This window comes from Hyperoodon ampullatus, assembly GCF_949752795.1.
Source record: "Hyperoodon ampullatus genome assembly, chromosome: 3".
In the NCBI taxonomy this organism is placed as follows: domain Eukaryota; kingdom Metazoa; phylum Chordata; class Mammalia; order Artiodactyla; family Ziphiidae; genus Hyperoodon; species Hyperoodon ampullatus.
The window spans coordinates 2,724,021-2,746,302 of record NC_136916.1 but is presented as its reverse complement, the minus strand read 5'-3'; the positions used below and the strand labels follow the sequence as shown (position 1 = coordinate 2,746,302).

At 48.3% G+C, this 22,282-nt stretch overlaps 1 protein-coding gene across 1 annotated transcript in view; it reads right to left on the bottom strand.

Annotated features, from left to right (window-relative positions):
• Nucleotides 1-6,737: 6,737 nt before the first annotated feature.
• SVIL (supervillin) overlaps nt 6,738-22,282 on the bottom strand; it is a gene marked incomplete at both ends in the record, with an annotated part of 103,075 nt that continues 87,530 nt past the window's right edge. Inside the window, 9 exons of the mRNA XM_079701204.1 lie at nt 6,738-6,824; nt 6,920-7,075; nt 8,885-9,009; nt 10,341-10,484; nt 12,007-12,162; nt 15,100-15,233; nt 16,616-16,823; nt 17,442-17,547; nt 19,787-19,938. Of these exons, the coding sequence (XP_079557330.1) occupies nt 6,738-6,824; nt 6,920-7,075; nt 8,885-9,009; nt 10,341-10,484; nt 12,007-12,162; nt 15,100-15,233; nt 16,616-16,823; nt 17,442-17,547; nt 19,787-19,938 (1,268 nt within the window). The remainder of the gene's footprint in view (nt 6,825-6,919; nt 7,076-8,884; nt 9,010-10,340; nt 10,485-12,006; nt 12,163-15,099; nt 15,234-16,615; nt 16,824-17,441; nt 17,548-19,786; nt 19,939-22,282) is intronic.

Here is a 22,282-nt window from a genome sequence, read left to right as displayed (position 1 = left end):
ATTCTGTATGGGACTCTCTGTGCCTCCTGGCCTTGATTAACTATTTCCTTTCCCATATTAGGGAAGTTTTCAACTATAATCTCTTCAAATATTTTCTCAGTCCCTTTCTTTTTCTCTTCTTCTTCTGGAACCCCTATAATTCGAATGTTGATGCGTTTAATGTTGTCCCAGAGGTCTCTGAGACTGTCCTCAGTTCTTTTCATTCTTTTTTCTTTATTCCGCTCTGCAGTAGTTATTTCCACTATTTTATCTTCCACGTCACTTACCCGTTCTTCTGCCTCAGTTATTCTGCTATTGATCCCATCTAGAGTATTTTTAATTTCATTTATTGTGTTGTTCATCATTGCTTGTTTCATCTTTAGTTCTTCTAGGTCCTTGTTAAATGTTTCTTGCATTTTCTCTATTCTATTTCCAAGATTTGGGATCATCTTTACTATCATTATTCTGAATTCTTTTTCAGGTAGACTGCCTATTTCCTCTTCATTTGCTTGGTCTGGTGGGTTTTTATCTTGCTCCTTCATCTGCTGTGTATTTCTCTGTCTTCTCATTTTGCTTAACTTACTGTGTTTGGGGTCTCCTTTTTGCAGGCTGCAGGTTCGTAGTTCCCATTGTTTTGGTGTCTGTCCCCAGTGGCTAAGGTTGGTTCAGTGGGTTGTGTACGCTTCCTGGTGGAGGGGACTAGTGCCTGTGTTCTGGTGGATGAGGCTGGATCTTTTCTTTCTGGTGGGCAGGTCCACGTCTGGTGGTGTGTTTTGGGGCGTCTGTGGACTTACTATGATCTTAGGCAGCCTCTCTGCTAATGGGTGGGGTTGTGTTCCTGTCTTGCTAGTTGTTTGGCATAGAGTGTCCAGCACTGTAGCTTGCTGGTCGTTGAGTGAAGTTCGGTGCTGGTGTTGAGATGGAGATCTCTGGGAGATTTTTGCCGTTTGATATTATGTGCAGCTGGGAGGTCTCTTGTGGACCCGTGTCCTGAAGTTGGCTCTCCCACCTCAGAGGCACAGCACTGACTCCTGGCTGCAGCACCAAGAGCCTTTCATCCACACGGCTCAGAATAAAAGGGAGATAAAGTAGAAAGACAGAAAGACAGAAAGGAAGAAAGAAGGGAGGGAGGGAGGAAAGAGGGAAGGTAGGAAAAAAAGAAAGAGAAGATAAAGTAAAATAGAAAAAAGTATGATAAAATATCATAAAGTTATTAAAATAAAAAATAATTATTAAGAACAAAAAATTAAAAACAAAAACGGACGGATAGATCCCTGGGACAAATGGTGGAAGCAAAGCTGTACAGACAAAATCTCACACAGAAGCATACACGTACACACTCACAAAAAGAGGAAAAGGGGAAAGAATCATAAATCTTGCTCTCAAAGTCCACCTCCTCAATTTGGGATGATTCGTTGTCTATTCAGGTATTCCACAGACGCAGGGTACATCAAGTTGATTGTGGAGGTTTAATCCGCTGCTCCTGAGGCTGCTGGGAGAGATTCCCCTTTCTCTTCTTTGTTCGCACAGCTCCCGGGGCTCAGCTTTGGATTCGGCCCCGCCTCTGCGTGTGGGTCGCCGGAGGACGTCTGTTCTTCGCTCAGACAGGACGGGGTTAAAGGAGCCGCTGATGCGGGGGCTCTGGCTCCCTCAGGCCGCGGGGGAGGGAGGGGCACGGAGGCGGGGCGAGCGTGCGTCGACGGAGGCCGGCGTGACGTTGCGCCAGCACGAGGCGCGCCCGGGCGTTCTCTCGGGGATGTTGTCTGTGGAGCCCGGGACCGTGGCAGTGGCGGGCAGCACAGGCTCCCGGGAGGGGAGGTGTGGAGAGTGACCTGCGCTCGCACACAGGCTTCTTGGTGGCGGCAGCAGCAGCCCCAGCGTCCCACGCCCGTCTCCGGGGTCCGCGCTTTCAGCCGCGCCTCGCGCCCGTCTCTGGAGCCTCCTTTTAAGCAGCGCTCCGAATCCCCTCTCCTCACGCACCGGGAAACAAAGAGGGAAGGAAAAGTCTCTTGCCTCTTCGGCAGCTCCAGACTTTTCCCCGGACTCCCTCCCGGCCAGCCGTGGCGCACTAACTCCCTTCAGGCTGTGTTCACGCCGCCAGCGCGCTCTGACGGAAGCCCGAGCCTCAGCTCCCAGCGCCGCCCGCCCCGGCGGCCGAGCAGACAAGCCTCTCGGGCTGGTGAGTGGCGGTCGGCACCGGTCCTCTGTGTGGGAATCTCTCCGCTTTGCCCTCCGCACCCCTGTTGCTGTGCTCTCCTCCGCGGCTCCGAAGCTTTCCCCCTCCGCCACCCGCAGTCTCCGCCCGCGAAGGGGCTCCTAGTGTGTGGAAACCGTTTCTCCTTCACGGCTCCCTCCCACTGGTGCAGGTCCCGTCCATATCCTATTGTCTCTGTTTATTCTTTTTTTCTTTTGACCTACCCAGGTATGTGGGGAGTGTCTTGCCTTTTGGGAGGTCTGAGGTCTTCCGCCAGCGTTCAGTAGGTGTTCTGTAGGGGTTGTTCCACGTGTAGATGTATTTCTGATGTATCTGTGGGGAGGAAGGTGATCTCCGTGTCTTACTCTTCGCCATCTACCCCTTGTTCCATTCTATTTTTAGTTTTTTAAGGAACCTCCGTACTCTTCTCCATAGTGGCTGTATCAGTTTACATTCCCACCAGCAGTGCAAGAGGGGTCCCTTTTCTCCACATCCTCCCCAGCATTTGTTTGTAGACTTTTCGATGATGGCCATTCTGACCAGTCTGAGGTGATACTTCAGTGTAGTTTTGATTTGCATTTCTCTGATAATTAGTGATGTTGAGCATCTTTTCATATGCTTTTTGGCCATCTATATGTCTTCTTTGGAGAAATGTCTATTTTGATCTCCTGCTCATTTTTTGACTTGGTTGTTTATTTTTTTGACATAGAGCTGTATGAGCTATCTGTGTATCTTGGAGATTAATCCCTTGTTGGTCGCTTCATTTGCAAATATTTTCTTGTATTCTGAGTTGTCTTTTTGTTTTGTTAATTTATGCTGTACAGCAAAGTGATTCAGTTATACATATATTTTTTCATTTTCTTTTCCATGATGGTTTATCTCAGGATATTGAATATAGTCCCCTGTGCTCTACAGTAGGACCTTGTTTATCCATCCTATATATACTAGTTTGCATCTGCTGATCCCCAACTCCCAATCCTTGAATGATGATGTTTCTGAGGTCCATGCATGTTGCAGCGTGGATCAGTACTTTGTTCCCTTTCCTGTTGGATAGTATTTCATTGTGTGGATGTACCACGTTTTGTTTGTTTATCTGTTTCTCAGCCAATGGACAGGTGGGCTGTTTACAGGTTTGGGTTATTATGAATGATACTGCTGTGAACATTTGTGTACTACAAGTCTCTGTGTAGACAGTGTTACTTTTATAATCAGAAGGCAAGAAAAACAAAAGTGAAGGGCCAAAACGGATTCTCAGGCTGTTTCTGGAGTGCATCTCCTTTTACCAGAATGGGAGCTCTGCCACAAGTGGGGCTGAAGTTTTAAAATAAGGAGAGAATGAAGTGGGCTCCTGAGCAGTCTTTGACCCTGACCCGGGCACAGCCCAAGAAGGACATACAGGAGCAATGGTTCCTGTCCTTTGGAACCTGCTTGTATTCCTGTGGTTCCTCCAGAGCCTCAGGACACATGTGACATCTTGTCTCCGCCCAGATATCCGTTCGCCTCTTTAAAAGTCCTTGAGTTCAAAAGCAGCAAATGAAGAAAACACTGTTTTTAATAAAAATTCCCAGATGGGGCTTCCCTGGTGGCGCAGTGGTTGAGAGTCCGCCTGCCGATGCAGGGGACACGGGTTCGTGCCCCGGTCTGGGAAGATCCCACATGCTGTGGAGCGGCTGGGCCCGTGAGCCATGGCCACTGAGCCTGCGCGTCCGGAGCCTGTGCTCTGCAATGGGAGAGGCCACAGCAGTGAGAGGCCCGCGTACCGCAAAAAAAAGAAAAAAAATTCCCCAGATGGTTTGCCTTGGAGTGGCACTGGGAAGGGGTGCAGCCCAGGTGGTTGAGTTGTTGAGATTTAGCATGTCATGTGTTCAGGTGGGGTCCTTTCCCAGGGTGCAAAGGTCATGTCCTGCTATGAAGGGAGAAGGATCACAGAACCACATAAGAGAGGATCTAGTTCTGCAGGCCAGAGAGAGAGTTGGGAAACAGCTCAAGAAAAGAGGCAAAAGGTAATTATGAAATGCAAGACGGGGTGCCCTGTTTACAGAGAAGAGGCGAGAGGCAGACAAAGCACAGCGCTGGGGGACAGCGTTTAGTACCAGTGGAGGTACGCGGTTTTAAAGCATTTGGGACAATTTGGGGTAATGGGCATTGCCGATGACTCTGTGTTGTCTGTCACACCTACACCAGGCTGTCCTCTGGAAGTTCTCATCACAGCCCTGGTTACTTTCTGTGCATCGAAGGATCCAGGTGATTTCCTTGGACTGTCATGGTGCGGGCAGCCCTGCCTCTGTGACACTCACTGGTTGTCCTCCCGGCTCTGTGCACCCCTCTCTGCTCCTCTTTGCCTACTACCCATGGGACACACAGTCTGAACCCCTCTTTCTACTTTTCCTTCTACATTTTTTCTTTGGAAGGTTCTACTTGCTTGGGTTGAACCTGTCATTTCTAGGTGCGTGACTGCATTCCTTAACTTCAAGTCTCTTGCTTTCCTAAGTCCACTGCCATGACGGTAACACTGATAGCAGTGGGATCTAGCGCTCCTCGCCCAGAATCAGTCCTGGGAGGCGGGCAGTTATAGGATTGATTTATTTTCCTTAAAAAAGAGGAGATCGAGGTGGGACAGTTCCGTGCCTGCCCAATGTCACACAGTCATCAAGTGGTAGGGCCAGAATGGGTAGAGACCCCTGACCCGGCGCAGTTCTGGGGCATGGGGGGGTGGCGCTCATGAGTCAGCGACGGAGTTTAAGGAAATTCTGTGATCGACGTGTGAACTTAAGACCAAGGCGGGTGGTGGTAACTCACAGCGGGCTCTGTGGTGTTTGTTCAAAACCAGGGATTTGGGGTTTGACTGACTGAAGTACAGTTGATTTACAATGTTGTGTTAGTTTCAGGTGTACAGCAAAGTGAGTCAATTATATATTTTCTTTTTCTTTTTCTTGGGGTGGTGTTGCTTTACAATGTTGTGTTAGTTTCTTTTTCAAATTTTTTTCCCTTGGACCTAGGAGTTTAAGAACATAAGAGCTGGTGAGGAGTTTTGTTTTTTTTTTTTTGTGGTAGGCGGGGCTCTCACTGCTGTGGCCTCTCCCGTTGCGGAGCACAGGCTCCGGATGCTCAGGCTCAGCGGCCATGGCTCATGGGCCCAGCCGCTGCGTGGCACGTGGGATCTTCCCGGACCGGGGCACAAACCCGTGTCCCCTGCATCGGCAGGCGGACTCTCAACCACTGCACCACCAGGGAAGCCCTGGTGAGGAGTTTTTAATGCTCTCTAAATGCCTTATGTATGCAATGTTTTTAGAAAGGCACTGAGCTCTTGAATTTGAGATGCAGCTATAGTTGAGGGTAAAGAGCTTCTGTTGAATGATGACTTGCAAAAATATGTTCTTCAACATAGGACTTACAACTTATTTTATGGGCCGACTATCTGTCTATTTAGTCTTATAGCCTTGTATTACATCTTGCCCTGAGCTAAATTAAAAGTTACGGCAGTTAATACTGAATCGTGGAATATTGGTACTAGGTTAACATTTACAAAAAAATATTTTTCAGAAAGGAACTCAGTGTGAACCAATCAATTCATAGTCGTGTTTATTCTGAAGCTTTTATTTTGGAGTCTTCCATCGCCAAACGACACATTTAATTTTTACAACAGGTATTAGAAATTGAGGTTCTTTTTAAAATTTCTACCATTTCAGAGTAAAATTGTAGATAATGTTCCAAACCATCGTCAAAAAATGCAGAGCAAACTTTTCTGTATATAAACTGTACATAATACAAGGCACTATACATTTGGGGGCGATATTAAGGTAGAAAGGTGGATTTGCACAGATTCTTAAGAGCCTGTGCCTGGAAGTATAAATTCTTTGTTCATCTTAGCACCGGAAGCAGCACTCAGAACGAGTCAGACTTAACGCTGAAGGAGACGCCTCTGAACGTGGGTGAAGGTACACATTGGTGGCAGAACTAATTCAACAGAAGCAACTACCTTTTAATATTATTTTGACACCAAAAGAAACCCCTTAAAAGTGAATGAATACATATTGCTTTGTTAAATACATATTTGATTTATACGGTGTTTATATAAATATATATATATTTAGAATCCACAGACTATCAAAATAACACTTTATAAAGGGAACTGCTTAAAAAAAAAATAACAGGCAACGCTTAGCAGGACCAGGAGGGCAGCGCCGTGGCCTTCGCTGAGGACCCCCTGCGTGAGCGCGCGTAGGGATGCGGATGCCTTATGAACACCGTCTGCTGAATCATGGAAGGTGCCGTGGCCTTTGCTGAGGGCCCCCTGCGTGAGCGCGCGTAAGGCTGCAGATGCCGTATGAACATCATCTGAATCGTGGAAGGTGTGTTTCCAGAGAGTTTTCTGGAACACTTACAAAATACACAACTCCCAAACAAGCAGGAGAGCTGATCGCTTCAGGTTTCGAAAACGCGGATGAAAAAATATTTTTTAAAGGACTAGCCATACCCCGCTTCCAAAAAAAAAAACCACATCCATTTTCCTGGTCCAACAGTATTGAAAGTGACAACAGAGGTTCCTCCAGCATCTCATGACTCAGAACAGACCTTTTGCTTTCTTCAGGTTCACCTGCTTCCAGGCAGGCAGTGCACTGTATTCATCTCGGGTCATGTCTAGTGCAAACTGGAAGGAGGGAAAGAAACGCCCTGAGTGAAAGGACCCTCTGACAAGCCACGCATGCTGTGCTCAAATGCTGTCCCACCTGAAGAAGTGCTTACCTCGAAATCCTCGTCGGTGAGATAAATCTCCAGCTTCAGAGGGTCAACTCCCTCGGGCAGGGGCCTGGCTAGGAGGTCGGCCAGTGGATAAATGGTTTTACACAGCTTGGCTAAGACATCCTCCACCAGGGTGATCTGATTTGAAACTTCCGTGTCCTGGAGAAGAGGAGGGGGCAGAGAGGGGGACCTCCATGTCCCACATCTGAACACGTTTCATCATGTGCCTGAAAATAGGCCCCCCTGGCCCATCTGCACTGCAGCCTGGAGACCCTGCTCAGGGAGATGAGGCTCTGAGATGCCATCTCACCCTGCACGGCATTTCAGATACATCAGGAAAAAAGTTGAGGGACTATCACACGAGTGAATTATCCAGAAGGTGATTAAATGTGAAGTTGAAACGCTGGCAGCACGCAAATAATGGAATTTGTTTACAGATATTTAAAAAGTTAAAAGGAATCACCCCCTCCACCCCCTCAGACCCCATCTCTTAATCCTCAATAGAAAAAGGAGGTAAGAAAATGCATCTAGAATATGCTGGGGTAAATTGAGTTCTTTTTTGTTTTTAAACCACTGTGTGCATTTCATCTGAACAGGTTATTCCGGGTGAACAGTCTTCCTCTGTTAAACCTGGGACCCCCAGTGGGCTACCTCCTTTGGGTGGAGGTGTGTGTGGGGAATGATGTGAATTCAGCTGCACACAGACCAGGGATCGGGGGCGAGTGGCGGAGGGGACATGTCAGAGATCGGGGCAAGCTTCTCCGAGTGTCCGTGCCTTGGCTAGTTCACTGGTGAAACGGGGATAAGAAGCAGCTGGGTCTTAGTGGACTGTTGTGAAAATTAAAGGCGAAGCTAAGTGCGGTGTTTGGAGCAGTGCCTGGCACAGAGCGGCTCTTGGTGAATTCTCATCACGACCTGCCCGACGGCGGACTGGCCGATGGCCCGCGGGCTGTACAGGACTCCCCAGAGCCCCCCGGCCAGCCCCCGGGGGTCTGCAGGGCACACGGGACAGTGGCAGTGATTGATGTAATTGAACTTGGACCACAGCAATGGGGCTCGTAACCCCTAGAGCTCTGAGGTGTCCTGGGTCACACGTTCATTCTGGATAGGGCCACCTTGCCATGCCTGTCGGCTCCCAGGCGGCCTGAGCCCCCATCTGTGAAGATCAAGCGCACTGGGCTCCAGGGAGCGAGCTTAGGGTCACCAGCAGAGGTGAGGCAGGCGCCCTCCGTGGTCGAGCAGCAGTGCATTTTTGCTGTTTGTTTAAACTTATCCAGACCTCCTATCAAACACCCCTCCACGTCAGCTCTGCCAGGGAAGCGGCCCTTCTCCCACACAGTGAGAAAATCTGAACGGGACAGACCTGTCTCCCACAACACCAAAGATGCCCTTGGGATTGCTACTGCGAGCAGCATTCAGAGCTCATACACCGAGAAGTTCTACACAGTGGCAGTAAGCTTCCTCTTTCCGTGCAGGTGGAAAGGGTAACGTTCCGGCTCATAACGGGCCGTACGCCTCAGGACGGGCTCACAACACCTCCACTCCGACTCAGCCGAGCAGGGGCTTCCCCATGGGCTTATTTCATGTTGCCTCTGACCCAAGGTTAGGGTCTGAGACCCGGGGCCCTTTTGCGGTGCCTTATATGGACTTGGAGAAGCAACGGATCTTTAGCTGACAGGAGGAAGAGACAGCTGCTTTTATTGATGCGTCGTCTCCAAATTAATTAAATTCACCTTTGCTTTTAAGTGTTTGAACGTAAGCCGTGTGTAGAAGATTACCAAAATATTTCCACTGACTTCTCCTTAGGCTTTTCCTATTCCTGAGCTGATTCTACATAGCCTGGTGAACATGTTGTGACCAAGGAAACGTGCTCCCACGTGAAAATGCAACTGGCTGCTTCCCCCCAGGTGAAGTCCTCCCACAGTCCGAAAGGCAGGGGCCCCCTCGACGGGGACGGGGCGTGCTCACCATTTCTGTGATTTCTGCAATGTCTTCTCTGTGCTCCCAGCTGGGAAACATGTTGGTGAAGGTCAGGGGCTCCAGCCCGGCGTGGATGAGGTAAGACTTGGGGGGCGGCTTCTTGAGGTTTTTTCCTGCGGTCACACAGAAGGCAGTTGTCACAGACCCAGCGTGGCCCCGATGGCCCTGGCTTTCTCTCATTTCCTCTATAATTTTTTCCTTGTTTGCACCTCTTGACTTCAGGGTTAAAATGGAAGTTATGAGTTTGTAGCCCCTCCCCGCCATGATGTTTACAAAAAAAAATGTTAATTTCATGCATGTGACTGTGCATGAAATTGCATGGGATCGACCTGACTTTGAACTTCCTGAACCCAACAGAACACTTTTGGGTCCCTGGATGGGAGAAAAGCAAGCCTGTCTCTGTGGCATCTGGGTGGTACCTTCCCTCCTGGACTCACCTGTGGAGTATTCCTGTGATTGCCTAACCCAGCCTTGAGTTCGGCGTGAATTACCAGCTCATAACAGCATTTTAGAAGCTACTTTAGCTTAAACATTTGGTGGGAAGTTTATTAAGTTATTTTTTACAGAAGAGCTTTCCAAGAGAAAATCAGCTGTACATATTCAGTAATACTAATCAATGAAATCTTAAAAATTCAGGTAAGAAATTAATCACTGGCATCTTCGTTTTATATAAAAGACCAGATGTTTCAGGTGGATGGTATAGTAGAAAAGCCACGAATTGACTACAGATCTTTCTTTTTAGGTAAAACACTAAACAGAACAACAGATGACAGAAAGGTTGCCATTGGCCTTCCAGCCCGTTTGGGGTGGTCTCTCCCCTCTGACGGGGGTGACGCTGCGTGTGGACAGTGCGTGGATGGGGCCTGGTGTCCCACAGCATGATTGATCCTGAGTGCAGAAGGGTTTTAACCAGGCCAGGCATCCCACAACTCAGCCGTTAACCTCGAGGGTGACAGGTTATTTGGCCTCATAATATAAAAGAGAAAAATGATACTCACTTTGTTGAAGGGAGGAGGGGGCCATATAGGGGGAGGGGGTTAAAAGGCACAAACTATTAGGTGTAAAATCTGCTACCAGGGTATATCGTACAACACGGGGAGTATAGGCCAACATTTCATAATAACTGTAAATGGAGTACAACCTTTAAAAATGGTGAATCACTATATTGTACACCTGTAACATACAATATTCTACATCAACTCTACTTCAATTTAAAAAAGAGAAAAATGAAATCTCATTCATGCTGGCAGCTGAGAATGTACTAATCTCAGAAGTAGTAAGTCTCAAAAAAGTTCAAGGGAAAGCAGTCGGTTTCAGGTCTGTCTGCCGGCTTTATCCAGGCTGCTGGCACCCGTGGAAAGGGAAGTGTGGTCTGGGACTCTGAGCAAGTCTGCAGAGAGCCAGAGGGCGTCCGGATGGAGGGTTCCCCCCGCCGCGGCCTCACCTCGGCAGTACTGCAGCACCGTCTCCATGGCGCTCTTCCGGTCCGAGGCCCAGCGGATGCGGGCGGAGCCAGTGATCTTGTTCTCCACAGGCCACCAGCCCTGCCAGAGGTACACCTCGTGGTGATTGTCAACAAGGAAAAGTGCTGCGAGGGCGGAGCAGACAGTCAGGGGCTCTGCCCCGCACCGAACCGACGCCTCCCTCCCTGCCGCCTCAGTCAGTGCGAGAATCCCCTTGGCAGGTAAACTCAGGGCCACAGGGAGGGTGCCCCTGACGTCTTGGCCCTTTGAACGGCATCAGGAGATGCCTCGAGGCAGAGAGATGGCGTTGATGAGGTGGGCTCTTTCCTCCCTCTCCCCCCATTCCTTCCCCCTCCTGCAGCCGCCCTCTGGGTCCTGGCCGGTTGAGAAGACACACGTGACCCCCAAGGGGCTGTCAGCACCGCTGATCCCCAAAATGCATACTGAACATTGGGGAGTACATCACGCTTGCCCTCGGGTCATCAGTGGTCATGCCCCACGTAGGACTGCTTTGCAGGCAATCTAAGTCCATGGTTCTTTCAGGGAGGAATGGGCTTTGGAAATCAAGTGTTGCTCCCTTTTCTCTTCAGCAGACCGTCAGCCTGACTCTTCCACGTGGTCAAGGGCTCTCACACCCACCAGCCCAACTTGCCTGAGTCCTTTCCTAGCCTGCATCTCAGAATTCTGTGATAATCACACGCCTGAAAAGCCCAGTGGAGGCTGAAGACCCAACCTGAGCCTCAGGACGAAGAGGTGGGTAGCAGCCCCTTTTAAGACACTGGCTGATAGTTCCCCAGTATAACCCTGTGACTGTGTGCACTGTCGAGGTTTTAAGGTGGTGACCAGGGCTGCCAGGGTCCGGGAAGTTCCTGGTGCCGCTACAGGCTCTTGTAATATGAGAGCAGAGATGCGGTGAGGCCAGGGCAGCCGACCTCAGCCTCAACCGCCTGGTCTCTGGTGACTGTGACTGTCCCACGACAAGAGCGCACAGCTTCTGCCTTGAGGTGGCAGTCAAGTGGATGCAGCCCTGACCTTGGAATCAGAAGACACGGGCCTTGGCCCTGCTGTGCAGCATGGCAGACACTGCTCTTGGGCTCACTCCACAGATACTCCCAACCCCCTGCTCCTCAGACTCTTGCAAGGTTCCCTTGCAGCTGGGGGGTGGCCAGCTCTGGCCAGGGGGGTGTAAACAGAAGTCTGCTGGGGGGCTTCTGGGAAAGCTTTTGCTTTATCTGGTAGGAGAGAGAGAGACATGGCCATCATTGCCCTTTTCCCTACTCTGCCTTCTGTTTTGAACAGAAACATGATGGCTGGAGCAGGGGCAGCCACATGGAGACCATGAAGCAGCAAGATGGAGGGAAGGCTGAGAGAACAGCAGAGACTCATGCCTGACACAGTTGCACTCAGCCTATTCTTAACTGACGAGTTTGGGTGAGTTGAGTAACTGAGGGTCAGTTTTTTACACTATAATATGTGATTGATGTCAACTTCCTTTGGTGGGGGAGGTGTGAGGATTAAATGAGATAATATTAAAAAAAGTGTACTTGGCAGATTAAAAACTGCTTACTAGATGCAAAAGTAAAACGCCTTTTTGAAAGGCGTGCCTTCTGCTGGCTCAGCATGACTGCCCCCTTCTGTGGGCCATACCTGGCTGCGGGGCGCTGTACAGGTCTTCCTGCAGAAAGGGCATAGAATTGACCACAGAGGGGTCTCGGGCTGGATACATGAACTCCGTGGCTGAGAAATCGCCAGAGGAGCTGCTGAGGATGAACAGGCGGGGTGTGAAGTTAAAATTTCCAGGATCTTTGAAAGAAAAGAGAACAAAAGCTAAAGACAAAATATGCACCAAAGTAAATTCCAGGTGGATTGGAGAATTAATGTTTGTTAGACATGAAATGATCAAAGCATTGTAAAGTGTAAAAAGAGGTGAGATTTATCTGAACTTGGAGGTGGGGAAGGCCTTTTTAATCATAATTCCAAAAGAAGTATAATTCAAGGAGAAGAGATTTATGCATTAACAACATAAAAATGAACAATTACATTATACAAAAAGCACCCCCAACCAAACAAAACTAAAAGGCAAGTGACAAAATGGGAAATACGGAAACGTGTTAATATCCTTAGTAGTCTATAAAGGAATATAATAATGAAACAATAAATATCTAAAAAATGTGCTGAAGGCACAAATAAAATATTCACCTAAACGGAAGTACAAATGGCTAAAAAATACATATAGAAAGCATTTAACAGTACTTCTGATTTAAAACATTAAGTTATAACAGTGTCTAGATAGTAATTTCCACTATCAATGTTGGCAAACAGGAAAAAGTAATAAACTGAGTGTATGATTGTGCTGTGAAACGTACACATCTGTAAATTGCTGGTGAAAGTGGAATTTGGTGCCAGTGTTCTAGGGACACTTGCTGAACTGTAAGGCTTTTATACTAACTTCAACAAAGGAGATCCATGTCTAGGAATTTACCTTAACTAGAAATGAATGCAGATAATTCTTTTGAAAATTATTTGCAACTTTATTATTGTTAGAGAAAAACTGGAAAGAACTCAGCTCTCCAACTATAGGACACAGGCTAAGTAGAGAGTGGCAGATATACTCATGAAATACCCTGCAGCTATTAAAAGTCTAAATATTAAAATAGGATTTGGGAAATTGTTCATAATAAATTAAGGGGAAAAAGCAGGTTGCAAAACTGTATAAAGAATGCTATCCAAATTTTATTTTAAAAAAGTATTTATTGCATAAAGGAATGTTAATTCTGGTTCACATCTTTGAAAGACGTGATTATAAGGATCTTATTTTCTTTAATTTCTTTGTACTTACAAACATTTCCCATCATCAATATGCAGTACAGTTAACCCTTGAACAACACAGGTTTGAACTGCACAGGTCCACTTAATACATGGAGATTTTTTCAACAAATATATTGGAAAAAATTTTTGGAGATTTGTGACACTGAAAAAAACCTGCAGACAAACCGAATAGCCTAGAAATATTGAAAAAAGTATGAAAATTTAGGTATGTCATGAATGCATCAAATATATGTAGATACTAGTCTGTCCTTACATAGGCATGAGGTGAGTGATATTTGAAATAAAATGTGTTTGTTTTCTTACTGTTTTAGAGCTTCGCTTTCAAAGAATTACATTACCGTACAGTATGCCTCTCTCTCTTATAATTGGGGAAGCTGTGTATCGGCCTATCATCACGGGTAAGTGATTTTTATAAAAATGTAACAGTGTTTCCAATACTTTATTATGAATAGGACTGTAACACTGTATGCCATAAACATTTTATAACTGTTCATTAGTGTATAGGCTGGGCTACTGTGAAGCAATTGTATCAATGACACTAGCTGATTGTAAAGTAATCATATTGCTGCTGCTTCGTTATACCTGTATATATGAATTTCTTTTTCACATTATCTTTTTTTTTTCTGAGTCTATTTGGAAGCTTTATTCTTTTTTTTAACATCTTTATTGGAGTATAATTGCTTTATAATGGTATGTTAGTTTCTGCTTTATAACAAAGTGAATCAGTTATACATATACATAGAGGGAAGAGATATGGGAACATATGTATATCTTTTCATTTTTGATGTCTAGTGTTAGTAATACGTATATAACATCTATAGTGTTTTGTATCATCTAAGAATATTGATGTAGGTACTGACAAATGATTCATTTCATAAACAGATTATGTAAATTTACGGTATCGATAAATACAATACAGTAAATGTAATTTCTCTTCCTTATGATTGTCTTAATAACATCGTGTTTTCTCCAGCGTACTTTATGGTAAGAATTACAGTATTTAATACATATAACCTACAAACTGTGTTAACTCATTATGTTCTCGGTAAGGTTCTCAGTCAGCAGTGGGCTATGAGTAGAGAAGTTTGGTGGGGGTTACAAGTTACATGTGGATTTTCGACTGTGTGTGTGTGTGTGCGGGGTTGGCCCTTAACCCCCATGTCGTTCAAGGGTCAACTGTACTTTAGAAACCTATGTAAAAGTTTGTAAAAGCTGAGAGGCAGTATGGTGGTGTGGTCATGAGGACATCCCACTGTTTTCCAACCCAGGCAAGCTGGTTAACCACCCCAGGCCTCAGTTTTCCCATCGGTGACCAGGGCAGCTTGTTGGGTTGTGAGCACTGAGTGAGTGAACGTCTAGCTGGTGTTTAGACAGGGCCTGGCTCGCCTTAACGGCTTAGTAATTGTTGGCTTTTTTCTTACGTTATTCTGCATGTATGTCGATCTGTATTTTGTGTATTTAAAGACAAGACCGACCCACTCTCTCATTTAAACCCCACTATTTCCCTGCACCCTGGATGCCGGCTACACCGAAAGCGTCTTGTTCCAGAGCTTCACGCTGTGCTCAGCTCCTTTCCTGGAATGTTCCCCCCTCCTTCACTTCTCTCCAAGCCGCACCTACACCTCCAAGGCTCTGGTAAGTGCTGTCTTCCATGGAGTCCTGTGTGATTTTTTCCTGGAGGAAGAAATCTTTCTTTTTAACTCTCCACCTCTGTCACCTGTACCTCTTTCCTGACACACACAGCTTTTCCTTGGCATCATGATCAGTCATATGCGTTATTTAGCCTCCTTGTCGTGTTGTTGGCCCCAGAGCAGTCGGCCTGGGTGTAGCTCCTAGTGTGCTGTACGGGGCACGTGTGCGTAACCGCGCACTGAGCCAGCTGGTGCTCCAGGCGCCGGGGCCGGGGGTTACCTTGGAGCATGCAGTCGTAGGCCTTCCGGTCTCTCCTCCCCAGAGCGTCCCAGAATCCCAGGGGCTCCGATCCTTCGTCGCACTCGTGAATTGTCACTTTGCTGCTACTGTGCAGCCCGGCCTCCAGGGGACATCTGCACAGAGAGTCCAAGAGTTTTGATCAGGCCCAGAGGTGAGGGCAGCACAAAATTAGATCCCCACTAGATCTACAGCTCGGTTCACCAGCTCGCGCCTACTTTCTAACTAGAACAATCCTTGTAATGAATGAAAACACGCTCTGTAGTACCTGCGTGTGTGCAGCAGGGAGGGGTTGGCTGGGCCCTTAGAGAGGAATGTCGGATCACAGAGAAGCCGTGATGAAAACAGTGTTTTTATGTGGCACGTGCATACTTACCGGTCCTCGTCCCAGGGTTGGGTGTGTCTCCTCGCACGGCCCTGGTCCCTAGATCTGTGCATGACTTCAGGCAGCGGCTCATAAGTGTTTGTTGAATGAGGGGATAAGTTATTCATTTTGTTTTTTCTCAGGGGTCCAGGGACAAATCTGATGGGCCTCAGTGCCATGTGAGACCTGAATGAACCTTGTCTATCATCTAGCTTCCTGGCCCTCAGAATGATGTCTGGAGAGGAAGCATCTCGCTTCACAGCTGTCCACCAACTGAAAGGTCCTTCCCCTCCCGCTCTCCACATGTGTGCCGTCAGGGGGAAGCAGACCCTGACCGCACTGCTTTGGTGCCCAGAGAATGAATTTTACCAGATGGCACCTGGTGGGATGTGGCCCCGGGAGACTCTTCATTTCCACTGTACGGGTGTCACCAAGGTCCTCCCAGGTCTCAGCTCGAGGGGGCACTGGGCTTTTTGGCTGCCCAAGATGCCCGTGCTGCCCGGGATGCACAGAGGCACCTGGGCAGGTGGTGGGCGGCACAGCTTCTTCTGGGCTCTCCCCACCTTCCCCTCCCCAGGGTGGGCCCTCACCTGTCACGGTGTGCTGTCTCTGAGTCGTGGGCACCTGTGGGTGCCTGCCTGGGAAAGGAAGGGACCCCAGCACTTGGGCAGCTGCCTCGGACGCTGGGAAACACACTTGTCCCCGAAGGAGGGGGCGTTCCTCAGTCTGACACGGTGGGTGGTCTCCCAACTTTCTTTGGCTAAATGCCTAAACCTTCCACTGCTCTGATACAACCAACCCCCCTAAATGATATTTGAAATTTGCTCTCTTTAAATAACCAAGGACTCCAGGGTGACAATTCAAAAGCCAAATCACACCTTCAAAGAAGCTGCTGGGGGTCCTGTGCCTTTTACGGAGGCAGGTAAGTCCTCAGGAAGCGGGGAAGCCCTCACGGGGGAGGTTTGGGCTGGACACGTGTCACATGAACTTGGACCTTCAGGGCCCCTGACCACGTGGGGCTCGACTTCCCACGTTGAGTCACTCTGGGCACACGGGGCGTCCACGGGGACCTTAGGATCCTTAGCCTGCACCCGGGAAGCCCTCGGGAGAGGTGCTCACACACACAGCACTCACTGTTCCTTGATTTTGTTGGCCGCGGTCCTTCCGACCTCCTTCGTGTGGGCCTGGGCTTTGCATCCGTGCCACAGGTAGATGAGGGCTTTGTGGACGTTGAGGACGACCATGGACGTCCTGGACCTCAGGCTGCTGCAGTGACAGGCCACCTCCAGCAAGTTCCCTTCCACGGGCACTTCTCCGCGCACACAGTACAGCCTCCACTCGCCTGCAGGGGGCACCAGTGGCACAGTCAGGACGTGGCTGCGCGGGGAGGGGGCCTGGAGGGAAGCGGGGCCTGCAGGGCAGCCCACGCCCCGCCCCCTTTGTGTGTCTGGAGGGGCAGGTGGAGGCGAGGCCAGGCTGCGGTCTTACTGAGTCCCAGAAAGCCAGTCTTGTTGGAGTTGGTTAGAAGCAGGCTGCCCAAAGTGCACGATGCAGAAAAACCGGTTTTACATTATTTACAAAGACCTAGGTAAGTCATAACAGGCATATTTTTTTAAGAGGCTCTAAAACTATGATTTTTTTTTTTTGGATGCTGGTCAACAAAAATCTCATAATTTAGAAGAGAAGATGACTGATTTTTTTTCCCCCCTCCAGGATCCAGTTTAAGGTCAAGTCATCTTGGGGCCTCCTTTATGCAAAGCTGCTTTCTGAAGGCAACTCCACGGAAGGAAGCGGGAGGGGAGGCACCCAGAAAGCTGACTTGTAAGGCGGACGTCAGGAGGCCTTCGCTGGTCAGGCCGCAGCCACATGAAGAGAGAGTTACTCTAAAGCCCCACGCCTATAAAAATACCTTCCCGGAGAGGAAGAACAGAATCGAATTCCAACAGCAGAAGTGACTCACTTTGTGCGTTTTCTTCCTCCTCCTCCCGTCTCCCGGAGTGGACCACCATCCCCCCCTGGAAACACTGCAGAAAACAGGGGGGCTCCTTGCCCTGCAGGACCTGGACCTTCCGATTTAAACACATTACAGTGAGTCACGTGTCCCGGTTTTGCAGAGTCATAAAAATAACACATGCCTGTTGTCGAAAATCTGAAAAATACTGAGAAGTACAAATGAAAGCCACTGATAATACTGTGATTTATAGCGAACACTATTACAATTCTAGCGTATAGCCTTCCTATAATACAAAGTATTTTTCAGGTATACATTTTTCCCAAATAGGATTGCTGTTTTTTATGTTGCTTTATCCCCGGATTTTCTTCAACTAACGTTTTTCTGTCGTCACATAAGATTCTTAACATGAATTTTGATATTTTAATGGTAGTGTTCCATGGTACGGATATAACATGATTAGTTTAAACATGTTTTTAATAAAGAAAACCTCTCAGCAGTGAGAATGACTAATCACCGACTTAGTGATTCCGGGGAAAAGAACTGTCTCTTGCAGGCTCTGGTCCACTCACAGGGCCTGTCACTCAGCGGCGCCTCTGTCAGCACAACAGTTACGCATCAGCGTGAGATGCAGCAGAGTAACAGGAACGGATGTAGGGCTGAGTCGACTGACTCTCACTTTGCCAAGATATCTCCCCTTAAACAAGGAAATGTTCACTGAGCCTGGCCATCGGGGAGCACTGAAAGGTAGGACACATTTCTCACCATGACTTAACTTATCAATCTCAGGGCCCATTCTGTGTCATTAAGAGCCATTCTGTGGCAGTGTTTTCTATTTCTGCAGTGATTTTTCCATCCGTTGGATTGATAAAAAAATTAAATGCTCCAATTAGATTAAGACTCAAAACTCTAAGGATGATTTTGAAGGCATGATAAAACATATTCGTTCACAGCCTTTACGAGAAAAAAAACAACAGTTGAAATGATCCACTCTGAGGAATAAATTAATAACTGTCTGTCCCTGAAAGCTATTTGGAAAGTATCGTCCATCGTAGAACATCTGCATTAAACACTTTCTGGGAGGAGGATTGGTTCTTAGGAGCCTGGAAGGCTGCGTGATGTGGATCTATTCCTGGAGAAAAGTCCTCTCTCTCCTGATGTTATTCTTAACTATTCATCCAAGATAGGAAAAGGATCTGCACAGGGGGTTATGGTCCCCAAACCCCAGAGCTAACTCTTAATTACTGGTAATAAAGGAAGGGACAATACGTTAAAAAGAAATGCTTTCAAAACCTTGACTTTGGGTAGTGGTACCTGCCAGGCATCATGCAGGCCCTGGGGTTATAACAGTGGGTAAGACCAGGACAGACATAGTCTCTTTCATGCTTACAGGGAAGACAAAGAATAAATAAGTAAACAAAATGAATGTTGTTTTACGTAGGGGTAAAGCACTATGAAAAAATAAAGCAAAGGGACAGAGAAGGACAGGAAAATGGGGAGGGGTGTGGATAAAACATGGAGGTGACACTGAAACAGAAACCCGAATCAGGTAAGGTTTCAGGGGGAGTGTTCCAGGCCGGGGAATCAGTGCAAAGGCCCTGGGGTGGGGGGTGGGGTGGAAAGAGGTGTGTCTAGGAACTGCAAGGAGGTGGGAGTGGCCTGACCAGGTGCAAGAAGAGGGAGGTTGGAGGGGGGTGCAGGGCTGACCCTCGGGAGACCCTCAGGTGGTAGTCCCAAGTGTGATGGAGAACGAGGGGCACCATCTGACGTGTCGTAGAAAAATCACTCAGGCTGCTGCGAGGAACACAGATGATGGGCAGACCCAATGTTTACATCAGTCGCTGACATCTCCTTAGGATGGGTTTGTGTAAGTGGAATCACTGATCAAAGTGTATGAGCATCTTAAGGTTCCTAAGCCATGGTTGCTTTCAGGATGGGTATTTCAGTTTACACTTCTCAGTGGAAGCAGGCACGGGTACCCATCCTACTGAATCCCTGCCAGCCCTGGATCTACTCTTTTAAAACTCTCTGCCATTTGAGGAGTGGAAAATGGCATCTCTTTAAGTCCCTGATGATCAGTCAAGTGGAAACTTAAAAAACCACCCATGGGCTCTCTGCACTTGTTTTGTGGATTTACTATCTGCAGGTGTTCCTTAAGGTCGTATTACGAGGGGTCTGCCTTCCTGGTGAAGAGGTGGGGAGATGAGGCAGACCTGACATCTGGAGAAGCCGGACCGGGACTAAAGGGGCTTTGGACGATACTGTCTTTGTGTTTAGGGGACCAGGCCACACACCCTCCGGCTCCCGGCAAGGCCAGCTCCCTCGTTTCCGGCGCATCTGCCTCCAGGACTTACCTGGGCGCCCCTTTCCTCGTCCAGCTGCACCGTCATCAGAGCCGACGTGCCCTTCTCACTCACAGTCGCCTGCCGGCCTTGCCAGAAGAAGTAGACGCGCTTCTCTTTGCCGGCCACCCTGACCGGGTGTTCGCCCTTCTGGCGACTTCCCACTGCGGACACACAGAAAGGCAGAGCACGGGGTGAGCAACAGACGAAGCCCAGGAAGAGCCAGTGCCAGCTCAGGCCTCCAGGCCCCGTGGGGACAAACAGTAAGGGAGCAGCTCTGGGGCGCAGCGCTGGGGAGACATCATTCACAGCTGGAGGGAACATCAGTCATGGCCTCGGAGGAGAGAGAAACCACCTTTCTTCTAGCTAACGGATCCTGAGCCTCCAAACTGGAGAAAAATGATCTGCAGGGCCCTCCTGATACCCTAAGACAAACACCTGTCATCCTGGGGGAGATGACAGAGAAAAGTGGGGACGCCAGAGCAGGGCCAAGGGCTCCCGAAGACACAAATGCATTTTCCACATTACGCCATCCTTTGGCAGAAGATGAGCTGGGGGAGAAAAGACACTGCAAACGACCGCTGGGCCAGCTTTCAGCACGAAGGAAAAAATGTAGTCTGCTAAGACTATTCGAGTAAAAAAAACCGCTGTGAAGTCTCCAAGTTGTGTCAGAAAGGGGAGAGAGAAATTGCTGACCTGTGGCTTTCACAAAATAATCTGGGATTTAAATGATACCGGCCACCAGGGCTGTAGCCAGGATTAAGCGCTGCTTATCCTCACTGTCTGGGACCTCGCGGGCACTGGACAGATGTCAGCAGCGCACAAAACACAGACCCCACTGAAGGGCAATCACGGACAGTTCTCTGGGCAAGCGGTCGTTTCAGATGGTACCTCAGACCCCAAACTGCAACCTTCAGGAAGAGATCTCTCCCCAGATTTCTCTCATTTCTCCATTCAGCAGATATTTACTGAGCACCTACTATGTGCAAGGGACTCTTCAGGATACTGGGGCTATGGCGCTGAGCAAGGCAGCTTCAGAGGGTGGGAAGTACTGTGAGGAAAAGACAGGATGTGACATGGGGCAGGGGAGAGCTGCTGCGAGTGCCTGGTGGGGGAAGACCTTTCCGAGGAGGTGCGCGACCAGAGGCCCGAGTGACAGGGACCACGGGGCAGAGCCTTCTAGTCCGAGTGGCGTCCGGAGACTAAGTTCTTGACTCAGATGCCCGGGTGGCCCCAGGTGGGGTCAACCCAGGGAGGATGCAGGTGGCTATGGTACCCACGCGTGTGAGCAATCAAAAATAATAACTGGGGCTTCCCTGGTGGTGCAGTGGTTAAGAATCTGCCTGCCAATGCAGGGGACGTGGGTTTGAGCCCTGGTCCAGGAAGATACCACATGCCAAGGAGCAACGAAGCCTGTGCACCACAACTACTGAGCCTGCACTCTAGAGCCCATGAGCCACAACTACTGAGCCCACGTGCCACAACTACTAAGCCTGTGCTCTAGAGCCCACGAGCCACAACTTCTGAGCCTGTGCTCTAGAGCCCGCGAGCCACAACTACTGAGCCCACATGCCACAACTACTGAGCCTGTGCTCTAGAGCCCATGAGCCACAACTACTGAGCCCACGTGCCACAACTACTGAGCCTGCCCTCCAGAGCCCATGAGCCACAACTACTGAGCCCACGCGCCTAGAGCCCGTGCTCCGCAACAAGAGAAGCCACCGCAGTGAGAAGCCTGCACACCACAATGAAGAGTAGCCTCCGCTCACCGCAACTAGAGAAAGCCTGCGCGCAGCAATGAAGATCCAACGCAGCCAAAAATAAATAAAATTTTTTTTTTTTTTAAAAAAAGAACTGGATCCCCTGGTTCTATACGATCTCAGTCCTCCTCAGCTCCAGTCCCACCGACAAAGTCACAGCTGTCTTGAGGTTTGAAGGTAAGAAGAAAGCTCATTGTTTTCAAGTTCTTAAGAGGTCAGGGGCCATACTTATGTGATTTTTTTTGGGGGGGCCTTTATCAAAGTCCTCTAGCACAATTTTCATAAATGATTATGAGAATTCTTAAAGGATTCTGACCAAGCTCAGCCCTTAGTGCCTTCTACTGTGAACCTGAAATGGTCAAGTTTGTGTAGTTTGAAGTGGGCAAAGTGAATGGGAACCATCCATGAATAGATGATACATGTCCACTGTTAATCTGGAAGCCGCTCCATTGAAATTTCCGCTAATTTAGGTAGGAACAAACGTTTACCTTTGATTAGCAATCCCGCACTCTTCAAAGTAGTGAAACTTAGTCATGTCAACTAGATTACCGGGGAGAGACATGCATAAAACAGATCACAGCAGCTGGCACGTATCTTGGAATTGGGTAGCACTTTGTGTAAATATACGTTCACGCTTTAATAACTAACCAATGTTTTACATCCTAACATTCAAAAATGGGCTTGTGTGTATATACCTAAAATAGGATATTTCCTTAAAAATATCCCATAAAAGTTTTCATGAATTTTC